The sequence below is a fragment of the Panthera leo genome, chromosome F3 (genome assembly GCF_018350215.1).
Source record: "Panthera leo isolate Ple1 chromosome F3, P.leo_Ple1_pat1.1, whole genome shotgun sequence".
Classification (NCBI taxonomy): Eukaryota; Metazoa; Chordata; class Mammalia; order Carnivora; family Felidae; genus Panthera; species Panthera leo.
Genome location: NC_056696.1, coordinates 22,710,207 through 22,727,271, shown reverse-complemented (window position 1 = coordinate 22,727,271; position 17,065 = coordinate 22,710,207). Strand labels below are relative to the sequence as shown.

At 35.8% G+C, this 17,065-nt stretch overlaps 1 protein-coding gene across 1 annotated transcript in view; it reads left to right on the top strand.

The window, feature by feature from the left end:
* The window catches only part of HMCN1 (hemicentin 1), a 465,407-nt gene that overhangs the window by 374,587 nt on the left and 73,755 nt on the right, over positions 1–17,065 (top strand). The window contains exons 65-71 of the mRNA XM_042924627.1: positions 2,034–2,158; positions 2,387–2,570; positions 3,165–3,262; positions 4,160–4,438; positions 10,014–10,210; positions 13,693–13,774; positions 15,319–15,455. Of these exons, the coding sequence (XP_042780561.1) occupies positions 2,034–2,158; positions 2,387–2,570; positions 3,165–3,262; positions 4,160–4,438; positions 10,014–10,210; positions 13,693–13,774; positions 15,319–15,455 (1,102 nt within the window). The remainder of the gene's footprint in view (positions 1–2,033; positions 2,159–2,386; positions 2,571–3,164; positions 3,263–4,159; positions 4,439–10,013; positions 10,211–13,692; positions 13,775–15,318; positions 15,456–17,065) is intronic.

Below are 17,065 nucleotides of genomic sequence, written 5' to 3'. Positions count from 1 at the left end.
GTGCTTGGCTCATTTTGCAAAAAGAGACAATATCATCATAACCTAGTTCATTCCTTGTAGTGATTTGTCTAAATCCCATTTTCTGCTGGTACTTGTTACCCATGCAACAAACTATACAGAGATGAGATAATTACATGGTAAGGGCTTCCTGCTCCCACTTCCTTCTCCAGGGCTTCCTGCTCCTGTTACTTTCAAAAACAAATACCTTTAGAAGAACAGTCCAGAATTCTAATCTCTACTAGATTACTTCATCACAAAAGCCCCATTGTATACACATATTTGAAGAATCAGATGCATAAATAAGCATTAATTAAATGTATTATACACTTTATAATTTTAAATCAATATTTTAGATTTAGGGTTTGGACTGTTTTCTAGTCAATGAATTGAATATACATGATTTAAAAAATGATAAGTAAATGTTGGGGCGCCTCGGTGGCTCAGTCGGTTAGGCGGCCGACTTCAGCTCAGGTCATGATCTCACGGTCCGTGAGTTCGAGCCCCGCGTCGGGCTGTGTGCTGACAGCTCAGAGCCTGGAGCCTGTTTCAGATTCTGTGTCTCCCTCTCTCTGACCCTCCCCCGTTCATGCTCTGTCTCTCTCTGTCTCAAAAATAAATAAACGTTAAAAAAAAATTTAAAAATAATGATAAGTAAATGTTATTTTCTTTGAAGTCATTTTATATTAAAATTTAGATATTTGTTCCCTTTAGAAGATTGAGTACATTACCAAATAATATTTTAGAGATACATTTTAAGTTTTATTTCTTTGGTGTGGACATATCTCAATAGTTAACAAGTATTTAATTATTTTTATTAAATCAACTGATATCAACCGTATTGCAAGCCAAGCACCAGAAACGTGGTAGGACCTAAGATCTTATGTAATATTTGCACCTAAGAATTTATGATCAGTCACTCGTCTCTTACAATAAGATCCCAAATGCACTTGTTCTTATATCTAACTTACTGAATATTTGTTAACAGCTCTGCAAATAAGTATATATGGTTTGTAAGTGGAACAATTTGCCAATCAAATAAAGTAATTTTTTCAAGGTCAGCTTCCATTTCCCTTTGCTTATGGCAACTTGCTTTTTGTTTATTCATATGATTAAACTCATTTAATTTTAAAATTGATATTTTGAAAATGAAAAATACATTAGACTCAGATAATATTGTAATTTTTGGCAATCATATGACATAACATGATAGGGTAGAAGTGGAGCATTTACTTTTGACATTGGAGGATTCTAATAAAATCACTATTGTAGGAATAACTTTAGAAAGCCATTTAATCTCTTTCTAAAACACAGGAAGTTTTATATCAAAGTTTTATTTGATAATTAATGGTGTGTGAAGGGGATAAATAATGCAATAATCTTAACTTAAATATCTTTGACAATCTAACAGTATAGTTATTTACTATTATGTAATTCAAAGAAAAAGCTCTAGCAATATGTAGAAAAATTTTTGCAAAATATACCTCTACAAAATAGTTGTCACAGTTTAATAAGCTATCCTATTCTCCTTCCCATTAAAAATATTACTAAGTCATATATAGTTACTTTTTGATATTTTTTTAGTTTCTTGTAACATTCTTCAAATTTCATACCAGAATTTTTAAAAAATTTTTTGTTTAATAAATTTTGTTTAATAATTTTTGTTTAATTTTATATGGGTAAGAAAAAAGTATATTAACTTTGAGAAAAACATGTCTTTGATTGGGATAGAGAAATTCCCAATCTGATTTCACTCGTTCCCAGTTTTTCTCATAAGGAGGTGGCAGATATAGGACGTGAATTTTAGTTGGTTCTGTAGAATTTCAGTTGGTTGCCTGAAATCTCCAGTTTTACTAGCTCTGAGTTTAACAGACCTCCGTATACTTAGTGAAAAAGATATGAACCATTATATATCTAAGATGAAGGTGCATTTTATGGTGGTATTTCTTTAAAGAATACAATAACCCAGAGTGAGTTTTCAAGCTCTAAGCTTCACATGAATCATCTCAGTGCCTTTATTGTGGCATTTTCTATAGGGTGACTGCAGATGGCAGCACATTAAACATTTACGGAGCTCTCCCATCCAATGTGGGGAAATACACATGCGTCGCTACTAATCCTGCTGGAGAAGAAGACCGAATTTTTAACTTGAATGTCTACGGTAAATGTGAAATTTCACTCTCTTTTGACTATCCCACCTTAGGAATCTATCAGGAGAAATAAAAATTCTAGCAGTAGGTGTCTGGAGCATTTAGTTTTAAAATCTGATGTCACTGCTGTTTCCTTTTGGGATAAGCAGCAGTATGGACAATTGTAGTTGAAATGATTTGAACTAGTAATGCACACCCCACCCATTCTCTCTCTCATTCTCATTTTCTGCGGAACATAGTTCCACCCGCAATTAGGGGTAATAAAGAAGAAGCAGAGAAACTAATGGCTTTGGTGGATACTTCAATAAATATTGAATGTAGAGCCACAGGGACACCCCTACCACAGATCAACTGGCTAAAGAATGGACTTCCTCTGCCTCTCTCCTCCCATATCCGGTTGCTCTCAGGAGGGCAGGTTATCAGGTAAGCTTTGATTTTGTGTGATTTGCTAGACAGATAAAGTCACTGTGACTGTAGGCTTTAACCTCATCTAAATGGTGTTTAAGAAATGTTTTTTTCATAAGGTTTCGCTGTTGTTTATTTTTCCCTTTCACTATCTTTTTAGAAGAGAGAGGATAACAACAATAAAATTGAAATGGTTTTTTATTCTTATTTAAATGCTCACATTTTAGTAAATTTGTATCAAACAGGTCTTGCATAGACAGATGTATGTATCACATATGTATTTCCAAGAACTACTATTTTAGATAAAACTTTCTATGGAAAGGTAATACGAAGATGCCTACCACAATCATGTGATTTTCACGTTAGCATCATTCTTTATTAATGTATATTTGAAAAATATTCACTCTTAAATTATATTATATTTTTAATAGCATACTGTCAGTGCCTGATTAACTTTGTGGAACAAATTGCATTTGAGGCATCTGTATTTTGTAACCCTCATAACTAAAATTTCCCAGCATAACTCATAATCTGTGTATAAATCAGAAATATTTTCTTTGTATATGTTGAATGGGATTAAATTATGAAATATGGGGTCAAATTGTTTTTCAGGATTGTGAGAGCTCAGGTGTCTGATGTTGCTGAGTACACTTGTGTGGCCTCCAACAGAGCTGGGGTGGATAATAAACATTATAGTCTTCAAGTTTTTGGTATGTCACGAAGATGCCCCTAGTATTTTACTATGTGTCCAATATTAAGCAAAAGGCTTATATTTAGATATTGACATATCAGAAGAACTGGTAAAATACGATTTTAGTAACTAGGAAAGAATGTGTTTTCTCCCAAAGGGTCCATATTGGAACATACTATCTGTCAAAATACTCTTCTAACCTGGAATCTTGCATTAAGTCAAATCTAAATTTTTAAAAATTGCATTTCAATCCTAACACAAGGACCAGTCTTTTCATACAAAGAGAAAGTTCAGAATGTTTTCTAATAATATTAGTGGTACATTCAGAGTATTTAAAATATAAATGAATATGCATATATATATGTCTTTGTGTGTGTATGTGTGTAGATGGAGAGACAACCTAAAACATTCCATTTCTGAAATATTAAGATTTACTGGTCCAAATTTCTACATCCCAAAGAACATCTGAGAATAGTTAAGGAACAATTTACTACAGCCTACAAATGAATTTTGATGGGTTATATAAAACTTACTCTAGAAATTGGTATTATTTTATTTATTCCACATGCAGCAGTTGAAAGTATACTTCTGTAATTATAATATGCATTATAACAAATTAAAGAGACAAACCTAAAAAGTTCAAAAATGGCCAAAACTTAAAACAGTTTAATTTTGTATGTTCTGCAAGAAAACAGTCCTGAGGTTTCATTGCTAATATTTTGGGAGATTACTATTTAGCCTATCCAATACTTTTTTTTATAATAGGCAGTAATTATTTATATGCTATTTTAAATTCTATATTTTAGTAGATCACAGAAATACTATAGAACTAACTGAACCATAAAAATTTTTTTTAATCTAAGTTGGTCTCAATTTATAATAGATGTGTAAGTTTTACCTGTTGTTTTCTATATAGTGCCACCAAATCTGGACAATGCGATGGGAACAGAGGAGATCACAGTTGTCAAGGGTAGTTCCGCCTCCATGGCGTGCTTTACAGATGGAACTCCAACTCCCAGGATGTCTTGGCTTAGAGATGGCCAGCCTCTGGGTCTTAATACCCGTCTGACAGTAAGCACTCAAGGAATGGTTCTTCAGCTTATCAAAGCAGAGACTGAAGATTCAGGAAGGTACATCTGCATTGCCTCAAATGAAGCTGGAGAAGTCAGCAAACACTTTAACCTGAAGGTCCTGGGTAGGTAAACATTCAATAATTGGGAAACAAGTGACAATAGAGATTTAGTAAATAAATGTAATTCTTAGAATCACTTACTACAGCGACAAAATTTATAAATATTCATTGCATTTCACATTTCTGTTTTGTAATTTACCTAGGTTTACTCTTTGTGTGTGTGTGTGTGTGTGTGTTTATTTTATTTTTGAGAAAGAGCATGAGCAAGGGAGGGGCAGAGACAGAGGGAGACATAGAAGCCGAAGCAGGCTCCAGGCTCTGTGCTGACAGCTCAGAGCCTGACACGGGGCTCAAACCCACAAACTGTGAGACATGACCTGAGCCAAAGTTGGACGCTTAACCAACTGAGCCTCCCAGGCATCCCTACTCTTTTTTTTTTGTAATTTTTAATGTTTATTTTTAAGAGAGAGAGAAACAGAGTGTGAGCAGGGGAGGGGCAGAGAGAGAGGAAGAGGCATACAGTCCAAAGCAGGCTCCAGGCTCTGAGCTGTCAGCACAGAGCCTGACACAGGGCTTGAACCCACAAACCATGAGTTCATGCCCTGACCCGAAGTTGGATGCTTAACCGACTGAGCCACCCAGGTGCCCCTATCTAGGTTTACTCTTACCTGAAGCATGTTAAATTTAAATTATTTTGTTTCCCCTCTGTTTAAAAGATGAAAACTTCTACTTGTAAAACATTATTCATTAACAAAGTCATACAACCAATCGCTAAGTAGATTTTTAAATTTTTTCATGAACAAAACGCTCTTGATAAATTGCAGTTTGATGGAAAAGCATAGTATGTATACTATTTTATGTTCTTTCACACAATCTTTCCAAGTGATCCAATTATAGATGATAGTTATCATAGTCATTTCAAAGAGTCTACTTCCATTTACTCTTGTGTGCATTAAAATGAATGTTTGAAATGAGTATTACAATGTTCTACACACAAACAATTACTATAAAGAGAAAACACCCCATTTACTTGAAATAAAAAATTTTGACTTTGGAAGAGAAATGAGGATGAATGAGATAAACTATTTTAATAATTAATTATTTTTGGAGTTTAGTTTGTTTTTTCACTACAATGTCCGTAAAACATCAGCCTCCTCAGCAAACAAAATGTACCTCACAAGGAACAATAAGAATAATTTTGGCAAGAGGCTAGCCTATGTTTTCAGGATGCCCTGTAATCTTTCTCTTAGTACCTATACCAATTTAATCATTTGGATAACGTTAAAAGTCTGCTACATCCTTAGTTAAGCTCTGTGATGGGCAGTACCCATCTTTCTTATTGCTGTATTCCCAAGATTTAGCTTGGCATTTGACACGTGAGGTTTATTCGTTGGATTGAATCGAATGGAATTAGATACTTGCTAGCTTCATTAAAGGGGGTTTTAACTGGGGCAGCCTGGGTGGCTCAGTTGGTTAAGCGTCCGACTTCGGCTCAGGTCATGATCTCGCGGTCCGTGAGTTCAAGCCCCACGTCGGGCTCTGTGCTGACAGCTCAGAGCCTGGAGCCTGTTTCAGATTCTGTGTCTCCCTCTTTCTCTGACCCTCCTCTGTTCATGCTGTCTCTCTCTGTCTCAAAAATAAATAAACATTAAAAAAATTTAAAAAATAAATAAAAGGGGTTTTAACTGTAGAGGGAGGCATAATACTATCTAAACAAACAAAGAGGAGACTGCGGTGTAGACAGGTGTTCCATAGAATGAAGGGTGGTAGTGGAGGTGCTACTCCAGGGTATTTAGAGACAAAAGACACAAGAAAGTGTGCATCTGTAAGGAGGGGTGGAGTAACAAATTCCGGTACACCAATTCACAGAGTATCAGGAATAACAAGAGATGACAGAAATGTGATCTTGTACATTGACTATACATTATGTGCCAGGCATGTTTCTAGTCATCATGCAACAAAGAAGTGCTGAACACCTACCATGTATGCAGCATATGGCCCGGTCCAACACGTGGCAGTGTGGTAAGAGAGAAAGCATACTCCTCTAGGAATTCAAGAACCCAGCAGCAGAATCACAACCCAGAGCATTTCTCGACGTAGAAAACTAAGGAAGAAAATATCAGTGATACTGTTAGCATAGTGTACAAAGAACAACCTTTTTAGCTGCAGGGTTTATAAGGATAATATTTTCTTAAAACAGATTTGAAAACTGGCTCAGCAGAAAGATGAGAAGTTTCAGCATTTCAACATCTGTTGAAAGCTAATTCCATTAAAAACCTGAAAAACTCTTTACTTGGATTAGCGCTACACTCCAAATCTGAAAGTAACCATCTTAACCTGGGGAACGGCTATTCTTAGCTTAATGCTCTCCACATGGTGGGAGGTGTCATGGTGGATTAGTGGTTCTGAAAAATCCAGTGTAAGAAGAATGATGAAAACAAGGGAAAATGCTCATACAAAGTAAAGCTAAGGAGTTTCGACAGGGTCCAGGCTGTGAAGGGGTTTGTTGACCACATTAAGAGTTTGGTTTTTATCATAGAACAATGGGAAGCCATTAAAAGTTCTAGTAAGTGGAATGCCATGAGTAGAGTTGCAGTTTGAAAAGACCACTCTGAGTGCAAAGTGGAGAGCTACTTGGAGCAGGACAAGAGTGGATTCTGAGAGACCCATGTATTGTTAGGAATTGTGTTTGGCTGTGAATAGCAGAGGCTAAGTATGGCAGCTTGAACAAGTAACTTTTGTTTTTCTTGCTGAGTGAGATGTCTAGAGGTAGGCAGTAGCTGTGTTGGTTAACCAGTTCAGATATTTACAGTTCTCTTGACCTTTACATCATGGTTGTCAGTGATCATGCATTGTGCGCTCACCACCAGCATCAGTAGATTCAACAACAGAACAGGAAAAATAGGCAGGGTGAAGAGTTGCTCCTCTAGAGATTTTCTTAGAAGTCCCACAAAACCACTTCCATTTATATCTCATTGCTCAGAATCGTCACATATCACTCCGTCTACTATCTACTACAGAGGCTAGGAAATGTAGTTTTTACTGATAGCCCCAACAAAACTGGCTCTGATAATGTGAAAGAAACAAAGAGGTAGATAATATTGGGTGGGTGCCTAGATCCAGAAAAGAGGCGATGTTAGTCCAAGTAAATAGTATTGTAACTCAGATTAGTAATGGAGGTGAGAGGAAAAATGTATTTAGAAATGATTTCAGGTAGAAGTAGTAGGACTTACATGAGGATTTGGACACAGGAGAGTGATGAAGAAGAAGATATCAAAAATGACTCCTAGTTTCGGGCTTATGTGACTGAATGATTGATAGATCCATCACATAAATGCAGGAAATGCTGGAAAAGGACCAGGTTTGGAGGGATAAGATAACAGGTTCAGTCTGAATACATGTTGAGAGTGAAGTAGTGTCCAAACATTTCACTGGAGATGTTTATCTGATAATTAGGTGTATGGGTCTTGAGCTCGGAAGAGAGATCTAAGCTAAAAGCATAAGTTCTGGAGTCATCAGAGTATGTGCACCTCCTATTCTGTCCAAAGTATAAGACGTATGAACAAGTCCCAGAATAAAATTGTTCACAATCACTTAACATCTGTAAGACCTGGTGACCGGGGTTTGAATCAGGTGGGAGCATGTTGTTTCTATTACGCTGCTGTTATTTTCAATCTAGTGACTGTAAGCTTTTGAGGCTAAAGGCTATGCCTGATTAGTCTTTGCATCCACAGCGATTGGCACATGGTAAATAACCAATAAGTAAAAGGAATAAAGAATTGACTGTAAGTCAAATGGAAAATCAGATAAGTGCTTTTGAGTGATACGGGATAGAAATTTTATTGTCGATGTGGAGAGAATCAAGAGAGGATTTATAGTTTCTACAGATAAATTTAATGACCTTACTGTGACCTTGATAGTATTTGAACATGCTCAATTAGGGGATGGGGCTATTGGAGAACGTTCCAGTAGAAGGAATAACATTAGTAAAGTCACAGAGCAAGAAAAGGCTGGACTTGTTGAGGGAAAAGAAGTAGTCTAATTTGAAGCCTAGGTTACATATAAGTATATTAAAAGTACATAATGTTATAAAGATAAATAAAGGCCTTATTGATGAAGCTTTGGAAGCCATGATAAGGAGTTTTTCTTTAATTCAGCAAGCAACATGGAGACACTGAAATACTTTAAATAAGAAATTTTGGATCATTCTAAAATGCACTTAATAAAATGGATTTTGACAGCAATACATAAGATGGAAGAAAGTAAAAAAGAACGGGTCAGTGGTTAAGAAACTCTGACTTCTTAATTACAATCTGAAAAGGAGTATAGATTTAATGTATTATCTTTCTCCAGAAAGGAAAATGAAAACCATGGGTGGATTTTTTTTCTTTAAGTAAGCAGGTTTTAATAATAATACCAATAGCTGGGTGGTGAGTAATGAGGAGGGCTCTTGTATTGAGCACTGGATATTGTATGTAAGTGATGAATCACTAGATTCTACTCCTGAAAACAATATTACACCATATGCTAACTAACCAGAATTTAATAAAAATTTGAAAGAAAAAAAATACCAAGAGCTGTGGTAGACATTGAAATAGTAATAACTTTTTTAAAACCTTTAATTATAAAATAAAACATATTCAGAAACACAAGAGAACTGTGTAGTTTATACATTATCTCATCGAATGCTCACCATGATCCTATTAGTTAAATAATAGTGCTGTCCTTATTTTAGAGGTTTGCCCAAATGCACTAACCTAATAATTGTTGGAGCCAGGACTCCAAACTCAGGCTCTTTGACTCCAGATGTTCTGCTGTAAACCTCTGTTTTAAACTGTGTGCCTTATTTAAAAAAAAAAAAAAAAAAAAAGTCTAATCCTTGGAGCTGTCCAACAACTATTTTGGCTGCCTTGTGAAATAGTAAGCTGGAAATGTTCATAGAAAACTTGAATGATCATTGTATGGAAAGACTGTTTTAAAGGGATTCCTAAACTTGAGAGTAGTTGGACTAAGGAACGTTAATGTTTCTTCCAAGTGTTTAGATTCTTTAACATCCTCTTGAGAAAGGTAATTTAGAAATATAAATAACAAAAAAGGAAATTATTTCTGCCCAGACATAACAAATGTGTTTTATGCAGAAATAGTCTCCAAATGTAACCGTTTTTTCTTCTGCTTAGTCATTGTTTCCTCTTACAGTTCTGCACGGAAAAGATGATAGCAAAATTCCACAACATTTGCCTGTTGCTTTAAACAATAGATATCTAGAAGGTACAAAAACACACTGCTATGTTTAAGTATGTCTCCTTAAACAATGATACAAGATGGCTTTAGTTTTTATTGTTTTCAAATCTTTGCAGTTAGGTAAGACTCCTCTAATTATCTGAATCCCAAATGCTGAGCTATAATTACCTTTCCATTTACTTCATGATCTATGATAGGCATGATCTATCCCTCTTAAAATACTGCCAGTGACAACGGGTAATAGCGTGTAGGAATTATTTTGGTATCTTTGTTTTAACCAATTTATATTATATGAACATACATTTGAGTTGAATTTTCTTTTAAAGTTTTTCTAATCAGCAGTATTTTATCAAACAGCAAGTTTATTTTGTTGTTGTTTTTAATTCCCTTTAAATAGAACCACCTCATATCAATGGATCTGAAGAACCTGTAGAGATATCAGTGATTGTTAATAATCCACTTGAACTTAACTGCTTTGCTTCTGGAATTCCAACTCCTAAAATTACCTGGATGAAGGATGGAAGGCCCCTCCCACAGACAGAACAGATACAAACTCTTGGAGGTGGAGAGGTCCTTCAAATATCTAGTGCCCAGGTAAGTGTCAAAGTCAAAAAGTTATTTAATCCTGGGTTAAACCTCTCACTTGCTAATGGAGAAATTATGTTTTAGAATCCAAATCTCAGATACAAATCAAGTCCAAAGACACAGATCTCTCTCTGTAACCTTAAAAATGGGTAAATTGGTTCTATGGTATGCCTGATTGGGTAGACTCAAGGTAACATGACTAAAAGAGCAGTAGGAGTATCATATTAAACTCAGAAGAAAGCAAGATGCTTTAATTTCTGCAAATTTTTCTCAGTGCTATAAGTGATAATATATTTCCTGAAGCTCTTAATTTGTACCATGCAGCCCTTTACAAAAGTGGCAAAAAACAATCCAACATATATACATATGAGGTCTCAAAGAGCATTTCTGGTCTCCAAAATGAACTAGGAGACATACGAATCTGAACAGATACAATTTTTCAATCAATTCAGTAAAATTGACTGTTCTTTTAGTTTGTGTTTAAGGAAATTCATCTTAAATTAAAAGTATTAAAGAGAAGCATGTCTGGGATGTCTTATTATAACAATCTTCTGTTTTACTAACAAAGACAAACCTTATATTACAGATATTCTCCATCTGTGCCCTAATACCCTCATCTGTAACTTTGGGATAAAAATAGTAATAATACCTAACTCCTACACTTGAGAATTTCAGAGATCATCTAACATGATGTGCCTAGACTGGTGCCATAGGCATGTAGTAATGTTAAATAGAGTTAGATGGAATTGTTGTTTTTCCTGCTGCTGTTGTCATTATCATAATCATTGTTCCTTTAAACCTGGAATAACAAATTATTTAATTATATTCTGTGTGCTTTTTCACTGAGAAAAGAGGAAGGAAAGGGAGCCGGAAAAAGAGAGCTAAGGGTTATAAAGTGTCTACTGTGTCAGTCCTATGTTCAACTCTGGGCTCTACCACACCAGTGACTCTCATGACAACTCTTTGAGGCAATGTCTTTATCTCCACTCTACACAGCCAGAAACAGGCACAGAGAGATTAGTATTTGCATGACAAGTTTGGTGATAGAGCTGGGTCTCGATCCTACATTGGGTTCAAAAGCCTTACCAGTGGAACTCAGCACATTTCTGGTTTCAGTATCAAGGAGAACACGCCTTCCATTCCCCTCTTTTCTCTCCAACAAACATTGCAGTAACTCAGAGGAAACTCGAGTTAAATTGTTAAACCACTTACTGAATGAAAATCCTTGAATGTTATAATTTCAACAGATAACAGATCCAGAAGAATTTTGTAACAGAAAGGGAAAGGAAACTGTGTGGAATCGAATTATAAAAACAAAGAAATGATGGTAAATAAACCCTAAATGAAGATTAAGGCCACATCACAGTAGGTCTTAAATGGAAACATTATATAGTTGGGTTGTAACAAAAGGAGACAAAGATCCCACAGAGTATTAGTTGGTGACCCACATGCACTAGCTATTGTGGAGAATACAAACATAATACATAAAACATGTCTCAGCCTTCCAGAAGTTTCCAGTTGTCTAGAGTACATAAAACTACACACATGATAAAATTAGGAAAAGAAACAGTTAAAAAAAAAAAAACATTCGGGGCGCCTGGGTGGTTCAGTTGGTTAAGCGTCCGACTTCGGCTCAGGTCACGATCTCACGGTCCGCGGGTTTGAGCCCCGCGTCGGGCTCTGGGCTGATGGCTCAGAGCCTGGAGCCTGCTTCCGATTCTGTGTTTCCCTCTCTCTCTGCCCCTCCCCCGTTCATGCTGTGTCTCTCTCTGTCTGAAAAATAAATAAACGTTAAAAAAAAAATTAAAAAAAAAAATTCAAGATATTTTCAAAGTAGAAAATTAAATATTATTAACTCCCAAGACTGATCTTGGTTCCTCTGCTCCTCTGTATTTTCATAACGTTTTGTACGTATCTCTATTATAGCACTTACTACATTAAATTTCACTTATCTGAACTTTGTCTTTTCGTGTATGCAACTATAGTATATAGTTATGACTGGCACATAGTGGATGCTTTGCAAATTCCAAATTGTGTGCTAGAGACAAGAGTTTCCTAAAATATCTTCCATCAAACGCTAGTTCTGTGAGTTATTCCACTGGGGGAAATTCTGTGACCAAATACAGTTGGAAAACCTTACATACTATACCTTCCTCTTCTTTGTGAACCATAGTGCATGTCAACAATTCCACAAAATACTGCTCTAGAGAAATCTGATTAACTGTACCTTTTCAAACCCTCTATAAACAGAACACAGTTTAGAAAATGTAGCTAAATATAATGACTGTAGGCATGCAGAAGGGCACAGGTTGTCAGGAAATATTTAGTGGAGGAGGTAAAGACTTAAGAGTAAACTTGAATGATAGTTCAAGTTTGGTTAAGTCAAAACAATTGGGGGGAGGGGGGAGCAATATTAACTGGGAATAAAATTAGTTGATAGAGAAAAGTTGATTTTTAAGGGTTTTAGACATTGATGGTAAATTCATAAATTATTCTCCAGGCAGTGGTCCATCATTTTGAATTCTTAATTGAAGGACTATGTGAGTGTCGTGCTTCTTAAAGTTGCATTTAAGTATTTTTGCAAACATACCAGTCTTAAATTTTTTCAAAGGAGTTTTTGCAACCTACAAAACAGTTTTTCCATAACTTATAAAGTCAATTTTGAATGCAAGAATTCAAAAACTCACAATATTCTAGTAATGTTCGAGTAGTAAAAATAAATGAAAACGGGATTTTTCTGCTTTTCCAAAATACACTTTTCACAGAAGTAAGATCATCTGTTTCCCAGAGTATATTTTATGGGTACGTAAGCATGGGCTGTGTCTACACAATGTCAAACATATGAAGGAAGGCTCATACTTTCAGTGGAAAGTATGCACAGGGTTTTTAAAGAAATGTTTCTGGTTTTAGTCAGATACGAGTAGATTATTCTGTCAGTCTGACACTGTTTACAGCCGGGTTACATAATATAGCTCTTTTGTTTCACCATGTGTACCAAAGTTAGATTCAAAATATGGTATTAATGTACTTTATTTAAATAACCTGATATTTTATTTGTTTACTTAAATTGCATTTTATTTTCTTCAGGAAGATGCCAGTTGAACGTTTAAATGGAAGATACCATTTAAATCGATAAATACTAATGGGTTCAATAAACATTGTATATCTAGTCTGTCATGTATGGTGTGGGGTCCTACATACATCTGCCTTTTCTGTGATCATTAAATATACCTAACATGCAAATGTTCTGAAATCAAATATTGAAACCCTCTTAAAACATCGTTTTATATATGATAGAGATGCCAAGCAGTGCTCACTACCAGGGTGCTAATCACAAATGTTAAAATAGTTTATTAAATTTTAATTGTTGTGCTATCCTAAATGATACCTTGCTTTGTGTGAGACTTTTACATTCATTCTAGTAAATACTTATTCTCGTCACTGAGACTGACAAGTTAACATTGTGTAATTCACCTATTTGGATTTTGCAGGTGGAGGATACAGGAAGGTACACATGTCTGGCATCCAGTACTGCAGGAGATGATGATAAAGAATATTTAGTGAGAGTGCATGGTAAATTTGGCAAAATTTCCTACCATCTATCATATACCTAATTAGAAGCCATAATTTATGGAGCATGAGCAACTCCATCATATGTTTCTACATAAGGAAATATATATTTTGCAAATCTGGTTCTTATATTTGGCTGACCAAGTCCTTCTTGAAAAACTTCCATGGACTTTTTGACTTATTTATTTTGTTCCTGCACAAATAATTCATGGTTATTGATTTCCAATCATAGAATATAAATTACAATAAAGAAGAAAATATGTCACCCGGTCTTACCACACAAAGGCCTTTTTGCATACAGATGTCACAGAAATGTATCATACGACGTGTAGTATTTAACTTCATTTTCATCTCTCTTAATGGCATTATGAACATGTTTTCATGTCAAAAACCATATTTTTATAATAATTTTTAGTGATGGCCTAGTGCCCCATTTTATGAATATGCCATCATTTATTTAATCCATTCCCTATTTTCAGATATTTAAACTGCTCTGTTTTCACGAGTATACACAATACTGTTATAGACATCTTTGTGTAAATATATTGTCCTGTTTCCTTAATTAGTTTTTTTTGATAAATTTCTGTAAGTACACTTGCTTGATTACATACACACACACACACACACACACACACACACACACACATTTAAGACTTTGAAATTTATTCCCAAATTACCTTCTAGAAAAGTTGGGCCAATTAAACTCTGGCCAATATTATGTCAACATAGAGATGGGAATTACTCTTTATGGAAAGGAACATTTAACAAACCAAAAGGAAATATTTATTTCATTCTTGTAGCCTAGATGACTCGGCAATGCAAATTATCTGTTATTTAGGTACCCCCCTGTCACCAGCCCTACACACACATTAAGCCTGCCACTAATTGACAAGTCACATTAAAAGATACATTTCTGGGGTGCCTGGGTGGCTCAGTTGATTAGGAGTCTGACATCGGCTCAGGTCATGATCTCCCGGTTCGTGAGTTTGAGCCCCGCGTTGGGCTCTCTACTGTCAGTGTTTCAGATCCTCTGTCCCCCTCTGTCTCTGCCCCTCCCCTGATCGCACTCTCTCTCTCTCTCTCAAAAATAAATGAAAACATTTTAATAAAAAGATACATTTCTGAATATTAAGAAAGTGTATACATTTCTGTAGGTTATGATGGGCAGACCCTCATTTATTAGTTTTCAAATCTGATGTTCAGAGAAAATCATTACCAAGTGTGGAACCTGGACAAGAAATCCTTTCTTTGTGCCTTAGTTTCTTTACCTGTTAAATGGTGATAGTAATGTGATATTACTTATCCTGTCATTCATGTGGCTCTTGGAAGAATTTCATTACTCTATGTGTCTGAAAGTACAGAGTAAGGCTTAAAAAAAAAGTCCACTATTTGTAGTCATCCATATCATAAATTGAATGCGTAATGTTTTAAGTTTATGCCTCTTATTTTACATAACAGGAGTAACATTTGTTGAAAACCTAAGATAATACAGATCATTTTACATCTTGTTTATTGCAAGCCTCTGATATGTTTGTTCTTATACCCAGTACCCCCTAATATTGCTGGAACTGATGAGTCCCAGGATTTCACTGTGTTACGGAACAGACAAGTGACATTGGAATGCAAATCAGATGCAGTGCCCCCACCTATAATCACTTGGCTTAAAAATGGAGATCGGTTACAGGTAAATTCTCCTAAATTCCGCAAATCCATTATGAGGAAAAAAATCAGCTGAGGAGTCTTTGCTAGGTAGACAAAACCAAACATCAGGCTACTGTTATTCAACATTGCGTGGGGGGGGGGGGCACAGGATCTTTTAATCAGCCTTATTTTCTCAACCTTCACTCAGGTAGTTAATACCTAACTATGGGTCAAAAGACAGGTATTTTGATTCAGACACTCCGTAAATTGGCCCAAGTATGTATCTCCTGGAGCCCATGGATTAAAGTTGGATTTGAAATACTCAGCTATTTCTTTACTTGGGAGGGAATAAACCATCTGAGTCTCAAAAGAACTGACCTGTCCTACTAAGTGTCTTGGACAAACCTTTTACTGAATTTTTCTAGAATAAACCAGGACCTCAGGAGGGACCCCCAGAATCTAGGTGATACCCTTGGATGCCAAGAATATAAGACAGGAATCCTTGAAGAACACACTTACTGGCTTTCTAAAGCTTCCCATTCTCATGTGATATCTGTCTGCTGTCACTGAGTGTCACAGCCCAGGATCCTAAATTGCCTTTTAGTGTTGGTTCAAAGCCTTGACTTTGAATGTTCTGATTGTTCCTATCCTAGTCATTACTTATGCTTTTTTCCCCTTTTGTCCCTCCTCATCCTTAGTATAACTTACTGTGCTAATTGTCTCTAATTATAAAAGAAGATTAAGTCCCCTAACCCCTAAGGCAGAAGAACTTCCGCCACCACCAAATCACACCAAGCGACCAAAAACAGACTGGATGCTAACTGGGGGTTACTTGCATGCGAAATTATCATGGGTATCACTTAACGTTCATGTGCCTCAGTTTCTCTATTTATTGTGCCTCTACTGTAATGAGACTATAATTGCTACTGAGAGTAGTCTTGACCTTCAAGGAGCTCACAGACTACTTGAAAAGATATAGAAGTAAATCAAAGATTATAGCATGGATACAACTCATATGTTAGTGCAAGGTATAGCATTTTATGAAAACAGAAGAGAAGCTAGTAACTCAGACTCCAGGGTAAGGGACAGTGCAGGGGAGCTTCTTGAAAAGGGTAAAATCGGTTTTAAATGATGAGTAGATGTTAGGTGAGAAAGAAGAGGGAAATTCTAATGATAGATAATGGCATCTACAAAGCCATTTCAGGGAAAGGAATGCTGTTCTTCCAGGAACTGCAAGTAGCTTGGTGTGGCTGAAGTAGACTGTGATTAAAATCCCTTGATTATTCCCTGTAGATTTCAGGATTCATGTTAAACTACCCCGCTTAGCTCACAAGACCTTTCACGCTCTGACATTTTTTCCATAGTTTTATCTCCCATATGTGCATTTTACTCAAAACTATTAGGTGTTCAGACAGAGACTGAGTGAATGTTGATGATGGAGAAGTTTAGAATAATTCCAGCTATGAACAAGTGATGTTAGTCCTGGGACAGGGTAAGTTCACTGGTTATGAAAAGGAGATGAATTCAGTTTCAGATATTTTGAGTTTGAATTACTGATATATTATCCAAGTGGAGATTCTAAAAAGCACTAAGAAATATAGGTCCCTATTTCATCAAAAACGTCTTTGACTTGGTAGTCTTCAGTCGTATGAC